This window comes from Hipposideros armiger, unplaced genomic scaffold (assembly GCF_001890085.2).
Source record: "Hipposideros armiger isolate ML-2016 unplaced genomic scaffold, ASM189008v1 scaffold_256, whole genome shotgun sequence".
Lineage (NCBI taxonomy): Eukaryota > Metazoa > Chordata > Mammalia > Chiroptera > Hipposideridae > Hipposideros > Hipposideros armiger.
In genome coordinates this window covers 1,438,897-1,456,663 of record NW_017731606.1, presented here as the reverse complement: position 1 = coordinate 1,456,663, position 17,767 = coordinate 1,438,897, and the positions used below count along the sequence as shown (strand labels likewise).

Here is a 17,767-nt window from a genome sequence, read left to right as displayed (position 1 = left end):
CGTTATTGATTTCTAGAGTTACACTTTTTACTCATAAGCATAAATAAAAGAATTAAAAACATTACATAGATATGGAATTAGTACCACAGTATACTGTGCATTCTTATGTTTCCCTCACAAATTTGGGAAAAAAAGTGCACATTATACACGGCAAAATACGGTATCCCCAAGACATAATTGATTCAAGTTTCAATTGTTAGAAAGTACTCAAGAATTCTTTGGTGTATCTTATATAATAATTATGAATATCTAGGACTGACTTAAAGTGTCAAAAGAGAAATATTATTAAGCTAATCTTTCTTTCTGGAGAAAAAGAGATAATGAGTCAAACTTTTGTGCGAGGTAAAGAAACAGCAGATAAACTTCATGTTTGTTTTCTTTCTAACAAGTTTAACCATCTCAGAATTAGGTTCTCATAAATTTAAGAACATTATTTTGTGAACCACCATAGTCAATGGATTCTTTTTAAAGTTCTTTTCCACTGTTTGTTAAAATTGGTGAAAAAATGATAGAAAAATTAGAAATGAGAAAACACTAAATCAATTTTTAGACTAAAAAATTACGTCAATATTATCTGACGAGTTAGACAGTCATAGAACTTAAGCTTTCCAATTCATAGGTTAAATAAAGTATCCTTCCCTGGAATCCTGATAGAGAAGTTTATATGCTAGGCACAAAAATCAAGATATCAGCTTTATTTTCTTAAAGAAAGCTTGTTTAATGATCATGTAACATGGCATATTGAAACACTTCATAAAGAAATAAAACATTTGGTTATAAGCAACTATCAAGCGATAAATTCAAGCAATACACATTCATCTAAAAAGTATACCTTATTCAGATGACTAGGAATAATGTTCTGGGATCATAATTTGGGTGGAAATCTTAAAGTGTATCTACAGTGAACACAATTAAAATATATCTTTAAAATCATATATAGTTAACATGATAGAATAAAAATAATATAATACTAGAAGGTATCTATTTCATTTTACAAACTAGCAATCTCATGCCAAAGAGATTAAATGATTTGTCAAGGTCATAGAGCTTATTAAAGGTATAATGGGGATTAATAAGTCAAGTCTTCTAATTCTTGGGCTATTTCTCTTTCCTCTCTCTCGTATTCTTATATATAACCTTTATAAGAAATAGGTATTAGTTCAAAGAAACGGTTTAGAAGAGATGACATATGAGAAGTCAAATTGTAACTCTAGAAAGATATTCAGACATTTTTCCTTTAAGTATATTTCGATGTAATAATCCTTTTTGTGTTTAAATGAAATAGTAACAATACACAGTCCTTACTACAGGCTTTTCTGATGTAAAATTGTCAAAAAATTTTAAAAGGCATTTAATATTGAGGGACTTTGGGAATTGTTCTCAAAAGTTTCTCCTGTTGTTTTAATGTCTCATATAATTTTAAGCATATATAACTAATCATAGCTAATTCAGTGAAAGTTTTTCCCTACAAAATGCTTCTGTGAGGATGTCAAGGGGACTGTTAAGATTCAGCATTCTGTCCATTAGCCAATTCTCATTTGAAAAAGGGGGAGAGGACAGATATAAGAGCATAATTTTCATCATTCTTACTATATGAAGAATCTCATGTGGATATTTGCATGTGTTACAAATTATCAAACTACAGAATACTCAAATATATAAATCTCCCAGTTTTTTCTGTCTGAATTATGTTACTTATGCTAGTTTTCACTAGACTGTCTTTGTTGAATAAGGTATGAGGATTAGTCTCTAGAATACTATCAAGTATAATGTTGATTATATTAGAAGTAAGCTTATTTCCACACATCTCTGTCATGCTTTCTAACTCAGTTAGGTAGATTATCATTAACAAAACCCTCCTTCTGGGCCTGTCGAGTGGCGCGTTGGTTAAGAGCTGGCTTGGGACGCCAGAGGGCCCCAGTTCGGATCCCACATATGAGGGCCAGTGACACTGCCCTCCACAGCTAAGATGCTGAACAACAGCTCAACCTGGAGCTGGGCTGCCCTGAGTCACTGGTGACGGCGTAGGCTGCAGACCCTGCTGCAGTGGGTTGCCATGGGCTACCCTGTGTAGCCAGCAGCCAGTGTGAGTGGTCAGCGGCTGCCGTGAGTGGCCATCCAGAAGCCGGCGAGTGATCTCCTCACCCGGGAAGAGCGTAATGATGGTGGCAACTTGGGCCAGTGAAGCAACGTCCTCCACAACTAGACTGAAGAACAAAAGGACAGCAACTTGTCTGTTCCCCTTCCCCCAATTCCCCAGCACTGTTCCCATCCCCCAATTCCCCAATAAAAATCTTTTAAAAAAACCAAACAAACAAACAAAAAAACAAAAAACCCTCCTTCAGGGAATCAACAATTTTCCAAAAAGATATTCATCATAGTGTTATTTATAATATTGACAAAAGGGGAACTAAATGCCCAGCAGGAATTTAAGTGTATTATTATATCCATGTGGTAGATTTGTATGTAGACATTAATTACCTACAGAAAGTTTTAGTAGAAAAAAACCAAACCTTTATTATAGAAAGAAAATAGGTCAAACTATTATTTTTTTTCTGTTCTCTTACTTTTCTCCCAATACATACTAAATTTTCTACAGTGACCACAGCGTAGTTTGATAACAAGGGTGGAGGGGTGGTGAGTGATGGGTAAAGAGAAACAAAGAAAAAAATGACTGGGTTGTTCTTCAGAAAAATCTACCAAATATTTTGTATGTGATTTTCCCCATTGCTGCAAGTTTTCCCATCAGATTAGAAATCTATTTTCATTACTTCATTTTCCGGGCAAATTGCTCAATCATTTGGAATTAACTGCTGTATTTAATTATGAGCATTAAAATTTTTTTATTTTATCACAAAACTTGTTAAAATGCACAGATTCCACTGATTTGTAATGTTTTCACTGTCAGATATTGATAATAAATAAAATCAAATATGGTCTTACTCATGACACTTATTCTTGAACCAATAACACAGTAATATAATTTGTACAGCCTTGTTTTAGTATTTGATATTGGTTTGGAGGCAGACAGACGCAAGGTGTTTGACTTAGTACCCAAATGAGGCTGGGTAAGTCTTTTAGCGTCATATATGAAATAGGAATGTTAACAGAGCTGCCATATGATCCAGCAATCCCTCTTCTGGGTATCTACCTGAAAATTGGAAAACACTTATTTGTAAAGATATATGTACCTCTATGTTCATTGCAGCTTTATTCATGGTGGCCAAGACATGGAAACAACCTAAGTTTCCTTTGATTGAAGATTGGATAAAGAAGATGTAGTACACATACAATGGAATACTACTGAGCAATAAGAAAGGATGAAATATTGCCATTTGTGACAACATGGATGGATCTTGAGAATATCATGCTAAGTGAAATGTTAGACAGAAAAGGACAAGAACCATATGATTTCACTCATGTGGGATATAAAACAAAAACAAATGAATAAACAAACAAAACAAGCAAATTTATAAACAGGGACAACAGTATGAAGGTTACTGGAGGGGAAGGAGAGTGAGGGGAGGACGAGAAAGGTAAAGGGGGTCAAATACATGGTGATGGATGGAGACTAGACTATGGGTAGTGAGCATACAATGCAGTATACCGATGATGTATTGTATTACACAAGTATATAGACGCTTATATAATGTTATTAACCAATGTCACCCCAATAAATTTAACTTAAAAACATCTGTATTACAAAAGAATAAAATAAAATGGCAATGTTAAAACATACTAAGTGCTATTCTTATGAGAAGAAAATAAACTACATGTGAATTAAAAAAATAGAATAAAGTGTAAAATAGCATAGTGCCTGGAACATGATAAGCCTTCAATGTATCATAAGCACTAAAATCTTGTTTCCTAGCCATAGTCTTTTTACCTGGATTGCCCTTATTTCTTTCCCTTAGTCGAAGTCTTAGCTCTTGCATTTTAAATATCCACTAAGTCCTTTAAACTTAGTAAGACTTATTCCAGCTACCCAGTCATCAATTATTAACTCTTTCATTAAACTGGTTCTAGCATATGGTACTTTATATATCTTTTATATAAGCTTTGGTTTTGCCTCCCAAGCCAGATTTCAAGAGAACTGAGATGAAGAAATATATCCTATGCCTGCAATGTATCTCCCACTTTATTCCTCATCTGATTTCCCCAAAGTACCCCCATTCATCGACCCCTTCCTTGAGCTTTTGTTTGCTGGCATACCAAATGTCTTTACTGCAAATTGCATCATTATTATTTGTTCATAAACACTAAAAATATTAAAAGGCTTTAAAATGATAGAACTAAATAAAAAATTTAGATCTGTCAATTTTTTTTAAATAAGCTATAAAAAATAATCTCACATCTATCATCATTAACTGATTACTTCTAAAAATTTACAATCATATTGCCTAGTTGAATAATTTGGGGAATATATTATCAAAAATTTTATGTCAGAGTTTTGCTTGTGATTTTTGACAGTGTACTGTATCTTGAAGAGATAAAAGTCAACAATTTTAAAGTTGCACAATTATACTTTCGATGTTCTATGTCCCTAAGTTGCCCCTCTTTAGGCTTCCAAATAATGTGTCATGATAAATTTGGTATGAAGTAATTCACACCAAACGAGAATTAAAAGATCTATATTTGAATTTATGATATGATTCAAAAATAAAAGAAAAACACATTCTTTAAAAACAACATATTTAACTGTTCACACTGAAAATGGGAACAACATTAATGATAACCTAAAAAGGAATATCATCTGGGTTTTAAAATTTTTTTTCGAATTCTATGTCCTGGTTTGTACCAATTTTTTGGATCAATTTAAAAAATCATTAACTTTCTGTTCTGAGCACAGAAAAGTGGTCATAATTCTGGCTAGTACCTACTACCTAAGCACAAATATATAGGATCCAATGTTTTATAACTCTTTTATATTTTCAGAGTTTTGGGAACACTCATAAGAAGTAAACTCTAACCTTCTATAAAATGATTACAAAAGCTAAATAAATTATAACTTTTGGACAACTAAATCAGCAAATGGGAAAATATCCAAGCTAAAAACAGTAATTTTTTTATACACTGATTCCAAATACACAAGAACCCAGGTCTTGGTTTCTAATATTATTCTGTACTCAAATGTGCCAGGGCTCCTTGGAGAAATGCCTGATTTGAAGGCCGAGGAAGGGAAATAATAAGATGAGCCTGGATCGGCTTGTTATGACAGAAAGTAAAAATAGCTTTAAAAAAAATCAAGGGCTGGCCAAATGGCTCAGTTAGTTAAAAGCTTGCTCAAGAGTGCGAGCTCTGAGTAGCAGGGTCGCCAGTTCAATTCCCACATGGGCCAGTGAGCTGTGCCCAAGCTGAGCTGCTGCTGAGCTGCCAACATGTGGCAGGATGGCTCAGCTGGTGAGAGCACATGCTCCTAACAACAGGTTGGGCTATGCCTGCCCACAACCAAAAAAGAAAAAATAATCATGGGGTCACATCAAAAGAATATAGGAATAAATCTGAAAGGGTGTCCACTCATCAAATCTAGGATAATTTGGGCATTAAAACAAGGAACACCATTAATTATATACTACTGAAGAATAAAGAAACTGGAATACAGGAGTCTGTATCTCAGATAGACAAGATGGGAATGCTCTTTGCTTGTAATAAAATGTCAACTGCTGACTAGTGATGGTAGAGGGCATATGGAATTGAAAAATCATCATTTTGCAACCATGATAACTTGGCACAAGAAAGAATCATCACTAAATGATAAATCTAAGAGGGGGTATGATAAATGAGTATAGAATATTTGCATAGTCTTACAGTGTCTTCTTAAAGTGTCTTGCTTATTAGTTGCAAGCAAAATATTAGCAACTATACAATGGAGACATCTGACAATCACTTGATCAGCTACTCAAAATTAACATCATCAATGGAGGGCAGATAGATATTGTGTACTTCCTGATGTGATCCTTAGAAGGACACCCCTAGAAGAAACACACTTAGTATTCCAAACGCTGGTAGTATTTCAACTGTTGATGTATACAACTTGAATGGAAAGATGAGAGACATCAGAAAAACAAAAAATAATAAGGATTCTACTAAAAAAGGGCATGGGGACCTGTCTTATTAAAAAATATCAATGTCATAAGATAATTCCAGATGAAAAGAGAGAAGAGAGAAATGATATTAATATTAAATGTAATATGAGATTTTAAACTACATGGTGACTGGGCAGACCAAAAAAGGGCTATAAATGAAGTTATTAGGTCAAATGACAAAATTGAAATATAGATGGTAGATTAGATAAAAGTATAATATTGATGTTGAATTTCCTAAGATTGACAGCCATACTATGTCTATGTAAGAGGTCATACTTATTCCTATGAAACATACTGAAGACTTCTGGGTAAAAGGAGATGACACAAGCAAATTTATCTCAAATGGTTCAGAAAATAATTCAAGTTTGTATGTAAGGAGAAAGAGGTAGTAAATGATGGAGGGAGAGATCTATTAAAAATAATAAAGAATATTATTTATAATAAAGAAATGGGGCAAAATATTAAAAATAGGTAAATATGGGTTAAGGATATATAGACATCTGTAACATTCTTGTAACTTTTCTGTAAGTTTAAAATTATTTCCAAATAAAAAGTTTGAAAAATATCCAAAAATTCCTAGAACCTCTTTACACCTATTATATTGTTTTTCTTTATTAATGTATAATTGACAAAATTATAAGATATTTAAAGTACTGATTTGATATACAGATACATTGTAAAAGGATTCCTCCCATCTGGTTAATTAACACATTAATCACCTCACATTTTTTTTATGAGAACATTTATGATATATTCTTAGTAAATTTAAATTATACAGTACAGTATTATCAACTATAGTCACCATGTTTTACAATAGATCCTTAGACCTTATTCATCTTATAGCTGAAACTTTGTCCCAATCTCTCCCTATTTCTCCAACCCCACAGCCCCTTAAGACCACCATTCTACTTTCTATTTCTAAGAGTTTGACATTTTTTTCCCCCTTAAGATTCTACATATAAATGATGCCATGCACTATTTGTATTTCTCTGTCTGGCTTATTTCATTAACATAATGCCCTTAGGGTCCATGCATGTTGTCATAAACAGCAGGATTTCCTTCTTTCTCATAGCTGAGTGTGTGTGTGTGAGTGTGTGTGAGTGTGTGTGAGTGTGTGTGTGTGTGTGTGTGTGTGTGTGTGACCATCCGTCTGTCTCACATTGTTATCCATTCAACTGTTCATGACACATTGTTTCCATCTCTTGGCTACTGTGAATAAGACTGCAGTGAACATGGGAGTACAGATATCTCTTTAATAGCCTGTTCTCATTTCCTCTGGATATATACTCAGAAGTGAGAATGCTGAATCTTCTGGCAGTCTATTTGGAAATCTGTTGAGGAACCTCCATACTGTCTTCCATAGTGGTTGCACCGATTTACATTTTTCACCAAGAGTGTACAAGGGTTCGCTTTTCTCCACAGTCTTGCCTATACCTACCTCTTGTCTTTTGATGACAGCAATTCTATCAGATATTAGGTGATATCTCACTGAGGTTTCGATTTGCATTTCTCTAATGATTAATGATGTTGAGCATCTTTTCATATACCTGTTTGCAATTTGTATGTTTTCTTTGGAAAAATGTCTATTCAAGGCCCATTTTTTACTTGGATTGTTCTAGTTTGCTATTAAGTTACATGAGTTCTTTATGAATTTTAGATATTAACACTTTATCAGATATATGATTTGCAAATATTTTCTCCCATTCTATAGTTTGCCTTTTGATTTTATTGATGGTTTCCTTTGCTGTGCAAAAGCTTTTTCATTTCATGTAATCCCGCTTATTTTATTTTATTGCCATTGCTTTTGGTGTCAAATGTAAAAATTCAATACTAAGACCTTCATCAAGGAGCTTATCCCCTACTGTTTCTTGGAGTTATTTGGTTTCATGTCTTATATGCAAGTCTTTAATTTACTTTGATTTATTGTTGTGTATGGCTTAAGATGGGGATCCTCAATTTAATTTTTTTGCAAGTGGCTGTCCAGTTTTCCTAACACTACTTATGGAATAGACTATCTTTTCATCCTTCTATATTCTCGGCACCTTTGTCGCAAATTAATTGACTAAGTATGGGTTTATTTCAGGGTTCTATATTCTGTTCCACTGATTTATGTTTCTGTTTTATGCCAATGTCATACTGTTTTGATTACTATAGTTTTATAACATACATTAAAATCAGGAAGTGTGAAGACTCCAACTTTATTATTCTTTCTCAAGATTTCTTTGGCTATTTGTGGTCTTTGGTGACTCCATATGAACTTTATGATTCTTTGTTTTATTTCTATGAAAAATGCCACTGGAATTTTGATAGGGATTACACTAAATCTGTAGACTTCTATGGGTAGTATGAACATGTTAACAGTATTAATTCTCATCTACTAGCATGGAATAGCTTTCCATTTATTAATTTCATCAGAGATATCGGCCTGTATTTTCTTTCTTGTGGCATCCTTGTCTGGTTTCGGTATCAGGCCTTATAAAATGAGTTGGGAAGTGTTCTCTCTTCTATTTTTTGGAAGAGTTGAGAAGGTATTAGTTCTTCTTTAAATGTATGGTAGAACTGACCAGTAAAGCCATATATGGTCCTGGACTTTTCTTTGGTGGGAGGATTTTGATTACTGATTCATTATTTTTACTACTAATTGATCTGTCCATATTTTATATTTCCTCATGATTCAGTCTTGTTAGGCTATATGTTTCTAGAAATTTATTCATTTCTTCTAGGTTGCCCAATTTGTTAGCATGTAATTATTCATAGTACTCTCTTATGATCCTCTGTGTTTGTGCGGTATCAGTTTTAATGTCTTCTTTTTCATTTCCAATTTTATTTGAGTGTTTCCTCTTTCTTCTTGGTAAGCATAGCTAAAGGTCTGCCGTTTTGTTTATCTCTTCAAAAAACAGCTTGATAGTTTCATTGATCTTTTCTGTAGTCTTTGTACTCTTCATTTCATTAATTTTTGCTGATCTGTGTTATTTCCTTCCTTTTACCTTCTTTGGGCTTTGTTCTCCTTTTTCTAGCTCTTTAAGGTGTAAACTTAAGTTATTTATTTAAGATCTCATTATTATTATTATTATTATTATTATTAGTAGTAGTAGTAGTAGTAGTAGTAGTAGTAGGTGTTTACAGGTGTTTATCACTATAAATTTCTCCCTATATCTGCTTTTGCTTCATCACATAAATTTTGGCATGTGTATTTTCATTTTCATTTGTTGCAAGATATTTTTTTATTCCTATTTTGGTTTATTTTTTTGGACCCATTGATTATTCACGACCATGTTGTTTAACCTTCACATGCTTATGAATTTTCCAGTTTTCTTCTTATAATTCACTTCTGGTTTCGTACTTTTGTGGTTGGAAAATATGCTTGATATTATTTCAAGCTTCTTAAATTTATAAAGCTTGTTTTGTGGCCTAACATATGATCTATCCTGGAGAATGTTCCAAATGTGCTTGAGGAGAATGTGTATTCTGCTCCTGTTAGATGGAAGATTCTAAGTTTGTTAGATCCATCTGATATAATGTGTGCTCAAGAACCATTTTCCTTATTGATTTTCTGTCTCTATGATGTATCCATTGTTGAATGTGTGGTACTGAAGTCCTCTGCTATTATTGTACTTCTGTGAATTTTTCCCTTCACATCTATTAATATTTGCTTTATATATTTAGGTGCTCCAATGATGGATAAATAAATGTTTACAATTGTTATATCCTATTCATGAGTTGACTACTTTGTAATTATATAATGACTTTCTTTGTCTTTCATAATGGTTCTTGGCTTAAAGTCTATTTTGTCTGATGTAAGTATTGCTACCACAGCTTTCTTCTGGTTTCCAAAGGAATGGGATATCTTTATGTATTCCGTCACTTTCGGTTTATGAGGTCAGACAATTAAGTTTGTGAACTCAATCTAGAAAAGGTGCTAGAATACCTCATTGCTGAATATCACTATGGTCACTTTCAAAATACTCCCCTTGGGAAGTTATGCACCAATGCCAGTGCCTAGTCTACACCCTTCAAAGCAATTTTGGAACTCTTTTCCTAGAATGGCCCTCAGAGCTGTTGTCATATTAACCTTGATGTCCTGAATGTCTTCAAAATGTCTTCCTTTCAATATTTCCTTTATCTTCAAGTAAAGAAAGAAGTCATTGGGGGCCTGATCAGGTGAGTAGGGAAGGTGTTCCAATACAGTTATTTGTTTACTGGCTAAAAACTCCCTCACAGACAGTAATGTGTGAGCTGGTGCTTCGTTGTGATGCAAGAGCCATGAATTGTTGGTGAAAAGTTCAGGTCGTTTCACTTTTTCAGCACTTCCAAATAGTAAACTTGATTAACTGTTTTTCCAGTTGGTGCAAATTCATAATGAATAATTCCTCTGATATGAAAAAAGGTTAGCAACATTGTTGTAACAGGTTCGTGAACTTGTCAGGCCTCACACGTGTGTCCTTAAAGCTAAAATGAGTCTCTGGTAGGTATCATATACAATAGATGGATCCTGTTTTGTTATCCTTTCAGCCATTCTATGTGTTTGGATTGGAGAATATATTCCATTTACATTTAAAGTAATTATTGATGGGTATGTATTTCCTATTGTCATTTTGTTCATTGTTTCCTGAATACTTTTTAATTCTTTTGTTCCTTTCTTCCTTCCTTGCTTTCTGCCTTTGTGATTTGATGATTTTATGGAGTGGTATGCTTAGATTCTTTTTTCATTATATGTTGCTTTGTAGTTATCATGAGGTTGGCATAGAACAACTCATATTTATAACAGCCAATTTTAAATTGGTAACAACTTAACTTTGAACATATTCTAAAGCTCTACATCCCCCATTTTGTTTTGATGTCACAGCTCATATCTTTTTATTTTGTGTATCTATTAACATATTATAATTATACTTCTATTACTATTTTTATTTTTCAATCTTCATACTAGCTTTAAAAGTGACTAACCCCCATTACAATGTCAGAGTTTTCTGAATTTTACATGTATTTACCTTTACAACTGAGATTTATACTTTCATATGTTTTCCTGTTACTAATTAGCACCCTTTGGTTTCAGTTTAAAGAAGTCCCTTTAACATTTCTTGTAAGGCCAGTATATTGGTGATGAATTCCTTTAGCTTCTGCTTATCTGGAAAACTCTTTATCTCTCCTTCATTCTGAAGGACAACTTTCTGGATGAAGTATTCTTGGTTGTCAGTTTTTGTCTTTCAGCACTTTGATTACCGTATTTCCCCATGTATAAGACACACCTTAATTTGGGGGCCTGAAATTTGAAAAAAAATGCATTACATAAAGTTACTGAACTCAAGTTTTATTCATCAAAAAATTCATACAACTCCTCATCACTGTCAAAACTCCAAACCATTAGCTTGTCCTCATCTGTGTCTGATGACGAATCACTGTCTTCATATATTGCATCGTCCTTAGTTCCATCTATGGCATTTGAAATGCCACACTTCTTAAATGACTTAGACCCCAAATTTTTCGGAAAAGGGTGCATCTTATACATGGGGAAATACGCTATATCTTCCCACTCCCTTCTGGTCAGCAAAATTTCTCCTGAAAAATCTGCTCATTGTCTTATGGGGGTTCCCTTTTACAAACAAATTGTTTGTCTCTCACTGTTTTTAAACTCTCTCCCTTTTTTAAACTTTTTAAAATTACAATGTCTTGGTGTTGGTCCCTTTGGGTTCATCTTGTTTGGAACTCACTGGGTTTCCTGGATCTGGATGTCTGTTTTGTTCACCAGATTAGGAAAGTTTTCAGCTATTATTTCTGCAAATAAGTTTTGTTTTCTTTCTCTCTCTCTCTCTCTCTCTCTCTCTCTCTCTCTCTCTCTCTCTCTCTCTCCCTCCCTCCCTCCCTCCCTCCCTCCTTTCCTCCCTCCTCCTGGAATGCCTATAATGCAGATTGGTCTGTTTGATGTTTTCCCATAAGACTTTCAAGTTATCTTCACTTTTTTCATTCTTTTTTTTCTCTTTGCTGTTTTGACTAGGTGATTTCCCCTGCCCTGTCCTCGAGTTCACTGATCCTTTCTTCCACTTCATTGAATCTGCTGTGGAACCCCTCTATTGTATTTTTCAGTTTAATTTTTTATACTTCAACTCTGTGACTTATATTTGGTATTTTCTTATATTTTCTATTTCTTTGCTGAAATTCTCAGTTTGTTCATCCAGTCTTCTTCTGAGCTCAGTGAGCATCTTTACAATCTTTATTTTGAATTTTTAATCAGATAAATAACTTATTTCCATTTCATTAAGGTTTTTTTCTGAGGTTTTATATTATTATTTTATTTGGAAAATATTCCTTTGTTTCTTCCTTTACTTGGACTCTCTGTGTTGTTTCCTATGCATTATATAAAACCACCACCTCTCCTAGTCTTCAAGGAGTGGCCTCTTGTAGGAGATAAACCTTATCACTCAACCTTCCCCTAGCTCTTGGTTGGCTCTGAAGATTTTGTTATTGCCCAAGCATCCTACTTTATCCTCAGTGCTCCCAGTAGTTGAGGGTGTGTCAAAACCTGTCAGAGTAGCAAAGAGAAGGTTTTCAGTCAGCACCTAGGCTAAAGATGATTGGCAGTCAGACCCTCAGGCAGCAGCTTTTAATGTATGCAAATATGCCTCTTTCAGTAAAATACTTGGAGATGGATGATTCTGTTCTGTCTGCTCCCTCTGCACTGAGCACTTGGTGGGGGGTTAGACATACCCAGTTAAGAACTTTGCTACAGTGCTGTGGGATCTGGGTATTTAATACCCAGAATCAGGGTATTAAACGGGTGTGTCCCTTGGATGGCAACTGCAAAATCTGGGTAACCAGACATGTGCATAAGCTTTTTCCAAAGAGAAACCAGTGAACTGGAGTGAGCCAGAGAGAACAAGAATTCAGCACCTGACAGCCTCCTTCGCCTCCAGGGAGAATCAGAATCAGCCCCTAGATGTGAGCTCAATTAGAAACTTGAACCTCAAGCAGGTTTTAAAGTACACCAATAGGACTCCTTCAGAAAATAACTGGAAGATGGGCATTTCTCTCTGCTCCCACCATGCAGTGATCTGGGGGGACAGCCACTGCAAATCTTTGCAAAACCGTTACAAAGCCTTTGCCTGGTGGGTCTCATGAACATAAGTCCCATTGGCTTTGAGAGGTAGGTGTTCAGGGGGGCCATTCCTCAGGTGGAAGTCTTAACAGTTGGGGACTAGATATTGGGTCTGAACTCTTCATGCCTCGGGAAAAGAAGAAAATTGTAAGTTCCTTTCTGATTGCCTGTCGTTGTGCAGGGGTGACGTTTATGGTGAGAGCTTATCTCAGCCTTTCCCATACATTTCAGTGTAGGTATTTTCTCATTTGCCTGATGTCTAAGAGTTGCTCAGCTATTTCTGGATTTTTTTTCAGAAATGAAATTTCTGAAAATGGGAATTGCTCCATGTATAGCTATAGATTCAGTGTGTCCATGAAAGGAAGTGTTTCAGGATCTTCCTGTGTCACCATATTAGACTGGAACCACCACCCTTCTCCCCAACCCCCCCACCCCCACCCCACGCACACACTGTTCCTGTATTACTTTTTTGCCAGTTTACTTGTGGGGGAAGGAGTTGGTAGTAAAGGAGAGAGTAGGGAGAGTCTAAATAATCACAGTCAGTTTCATTAGACAATTCTAGGGAGTTGTCAAGAGGTACTCTCAAGAATATGGACATAAAGGAAAATGCTGTGTTCTCAGCACTGACTTAAATTCTAAAGATGAACATAGATAGAAATGAAAGGTCAACTAAAAGAGACAGAGAAGCTTTTGACTACAGAAGATTCTCACTTAGACTGAATTGATCATAATAGGAATTTGATCAACTATTTGTTGGCAACATCCACCCAAACACTGTTTAAAACAGAGATGACCATAGACGTAGACTTTTCTATTCATTGACAACATAATCCCTAATTTCAAATATAAACAATGGGCTTTGTTAGTCTGACAAGTGCTAAATATTTGACATCAGATATTTCTTAATTTGATTCCATAATCAAAATGCTTCTGAATTTGATATGGCTTCCCATAAATATCTGACAACAAGGAGAGAATGTACTGATAATCCAGATAATGCATATTTTACTCTATTTAACCTTTCAATTCAATTAACCAATCACTATAAATTAATAAACTAGCATGCTGGTTTCAATACATCAGTCTAATGAACCTAGATAATGTGAGTCTGAATCATGAAAGGTGATTTGTCTCCACTTATACTGAAAATCAGATTTCTGCATTCAGATCTTGGAATTTAATTAAAGTAACCCAACCCAAACAAATGCTCCTTTGTGACACTGTTTCACAAAGCAAACCAATCCCTTTCCCTGGTGGTGATACTCATTCATATGTATGTAGCAGAAAGTACAGCAAATAACGCAAATGGGCTCACTCAATATCCTCCAAACTCTGTCATAGTTTCTTTCTTACACAGCTTTGAAAGCAAAACAAACAAACAAATAACAACAACAAAAAAGCTTTCTCTTATTCCCTTACAGGGGAGTGGGATTTGCATTGCAATCTGACTTTCTCAAAAAAAAAAACCAACCCATATGAGACTTAAAGCAGAAATCAACAATTTGAGAATGTGGCTGCACATGGGAGACTGGATTTTTTAAGGCACCTGTTTTGAAGATTATATCGTCTGGTATTCAACATCAACATTATAAGTGCCAAGTGGTAAAAGGTGGTAAAAGTATGGTTTGTACTACAACAGCTCCAAGCTAGGCAGTTCCTAGTACCTAATTACATAGTGCTTACCCACCATCCATAAAATTATATAAACTACCCAATACATTGGCATAAATTTTTTTGTATAAATTAGAGAAAGTAGATCCAGTTGTCCGAAACTAGGAACCTCAACTAATACTCTAAGAGACCCAGTATTTTTAACGTCTATAGTTACAGTCTATGAATTTCAGTTCCATCATCTTGATAATACCACCACTAACAGTAATGAGTTACATTTACTTGAGTGCTTCAAAAATAATATCCAGAATTGTGATACTTGATCTTTAAATTTTTTATTAAATCTATGTTCTGTGAAAGATCCCCTCAGGAAAAGACTGAAAGGGAAAATTAGATTGATCATAAAAGGATACAAATCTTCTTAATAAATCAATTCACAGATATGCTTTTCTTAGAAGTATTCAGATTATGATCAACATTTTAAAATAGAACAATTAAACTTGGATGCAACTTTATGTTCTTGCTCTCACCAACATTACAGTAATTCAGTGTTTTTAAAGTAGCCCATAGAACTCATGCTGGCAGTTCTAACAAAACCAAATATGGCATAAAAAAAGATTTCTAAATGTTGTCTCTTTGACTATAGTTTGGCTAGAAAAGTTGTTGTACCTGAAGATTGATCTCTGCTTCATAGAAGGTTAGGCATGAGCAATAATGTCGATCTGAGTCAATATCTGTCAGGACCACCACAAAAAACGTCGGCTGCTTCCTCTCTCTGGACAGCTGCCATCCACTGGGCTGACAAAACTAAATGAGATAGGGAAAATAATTGTCACACTGTAAAAGTATAATGAAAATTTATTTTTACAAATCTGAGAAATGGTAAATGTCCCATTTAAAAATTTCCAGCTGATGTGACATGTTGCCTCAGCCAACTTAAGAAATAAATCATGTACAGATTCATAATGTAGAACACCTTCACTAATGTGCATATACATTTTATAAGAATAGCCTAGATTTTCCATAGATACAGCTCATTCTGAAACAGGTTGATATACATAGAAAGACAGCACCAAAATGAGAGACTTCCCCCATTAGGACAAATCATAAAGTAAGTTAAAGATAAAGTGGTAAGTCTCTATCATTGAGGGAAAACAGAATTATTTTTAAATTTCTTCAGGGCCGGCTGAGTGACGTGTTGGTCAAGAGTTGGCTTGGGACGCCAGCTCTGAGCAGCAGGGCCCCAGTTCGGATCCCACATGAGGGCCAGTGACGCTGCACCCTCTACAGCTAAGATGGTGAACAACAGCTTGACCTGGAGCTGGGCTGCCGTGAGTCGCCGGCGATAGCGTAGGCTGCAGTGGGGCTGGCCAGCAGCTGGCGTGAGCTTTCGCGAGCTGCCGTGAGCCACTGTGAGTGGCTATCCAATGGCCGGTGAGCGACTGCCTCATCCAGAAAGAGCGCAATGATAATGCCAACGTGGGCCAGTGAAGTGATGTCCTCTACACCTAGACTGAAGAACAAAAAGGACAGCAACTTGTCTGTTCCCCTTCCCCAATTCCCCAAAGCTGTTCCCCTCCCCCAAGTCCCCAATAAAATTTAAAAAAAAAATTTCTTCATCAATCTAGGAGTCTTCAAATCAGTACAATGAAAAAGATATCTTGTTCAAGACAGACCACATTCTAGGCCAGTGGTTCTCAACCTGTGGGTCACGACCCCTTTGGGGGTCGAACGACCCTTTCACAGGGGTCGCCTAAGACCATCGGAAAACACATATTTTCAATGGTCCTAGGAACTGAGACACCGCTCCTCTATCCATCTCCAGGCAGGTCCATCCACATGCAGATACGCCCACATACGAGTACCTGGTGTGATGACATCATTGCGCCAACCCCATCACATACACCCTGTACAAATACAGGTGTATGTGACAGGGTTGGTGCCATATGTACTTAGGCGGACCAGTCACACATGTGTAGAGAGCAGCTACTGTGTAGAAAGCAGCAGTATTGGAGGTAAAATGACACTTCATGAATTATAATTACTGGGTAAATGTAAAATTATGTACTGTAAAATCATCAACTACTGCAAAAAAAATTATCTGTACCATGGGAACTTAATCTGGATGCTGATTGGTCTTTTTATATTCAGCTGTGGTTGATGTGAATACTGCCCCCTTATGATAGTAACAGGTATGTAAAAAAAAAACAAAAAGAGAATGGTAAATCATAGGAAACTTGAATGAACTGTAGTGACTGAACTATGCCATGTATCATCTTTTTTATTATTAAAGCTATTGTTATATATTATTTTCATTAGCAAACCATCCCATGACAATGGATCGTGTAGAGAAGAACGTTAAGAAAGGAAAATATAGTGAGGATTTTTTACAGTATGGTTTTACCTCAATAATTACAGCAGGAATTGAGAAACCGCAATGTATTATTTGTTGTGACGTTCCATCAGCCGAATCTATGAAGCCGAACAAACTAAAATGCCATTTTGATAGCAAACATCCAAGCTTTGCTGACAAGGATACTAACTATTTTAGAAGCAAAGCTGATGGACTCAAGAAAGCCAGACTTGACACTGGTGGCAAGTACCACAAAGAAAACGTAGCAGCCGTTGAAGCTTCATATTTGGTGGCACTCAGAATCGCCAGAGCTATGAAACCTCACACCATTGCTGAAGATTTGCTGTTGCCAGCGCCAAAGACATTGTTCAAGTTATGATCAGAGACGAATTTGTTACGAAATTGAGTGCAATTTCCTTATCTAACGACACGGTCCGCAGAAGAATAGATGCCATGTCTGCTGATATTCTTGATCAGGTAATCCAGGAAATTAAATCTGCTCAACTTCCAATATTTAGTATCCAGCTTGATGAATCTACAGACGTTGCAAACTGTTCACAGTTACTGGTTTACGTGAGGTATATTAATGATGGCGACTTTAAAGATGAGTTTCTTTTTTGCAAA

General features: G+C 35.4%; 1 protein-coding gene across 4 annotated transcripts in view; it reads right to left on the bottom strand.

Moving 5' to 3' along the window:
* The window catches only part of SBF2 (SET binding factor 2), a 429,728-nt gene that overhangs the window by 231,010 nt on the left and 180,951 nt on the right, over positions 1-17,767 (bottom strand). For all 4 annotated transcript variants that reach the window (XM_019656204.1, XM_019656206.1, XM_019656207.1 and 1 more), the window contains exon 3: positions 15,460-15,597. In XM_019656204.1, coding sequence (XP_019511749.1) covers positions 15,460-15,597 — 138 coding nt within the window. The remainder of the gene's footprint in view (positions 1-15,459; positions 15,598-17,767) is intronic.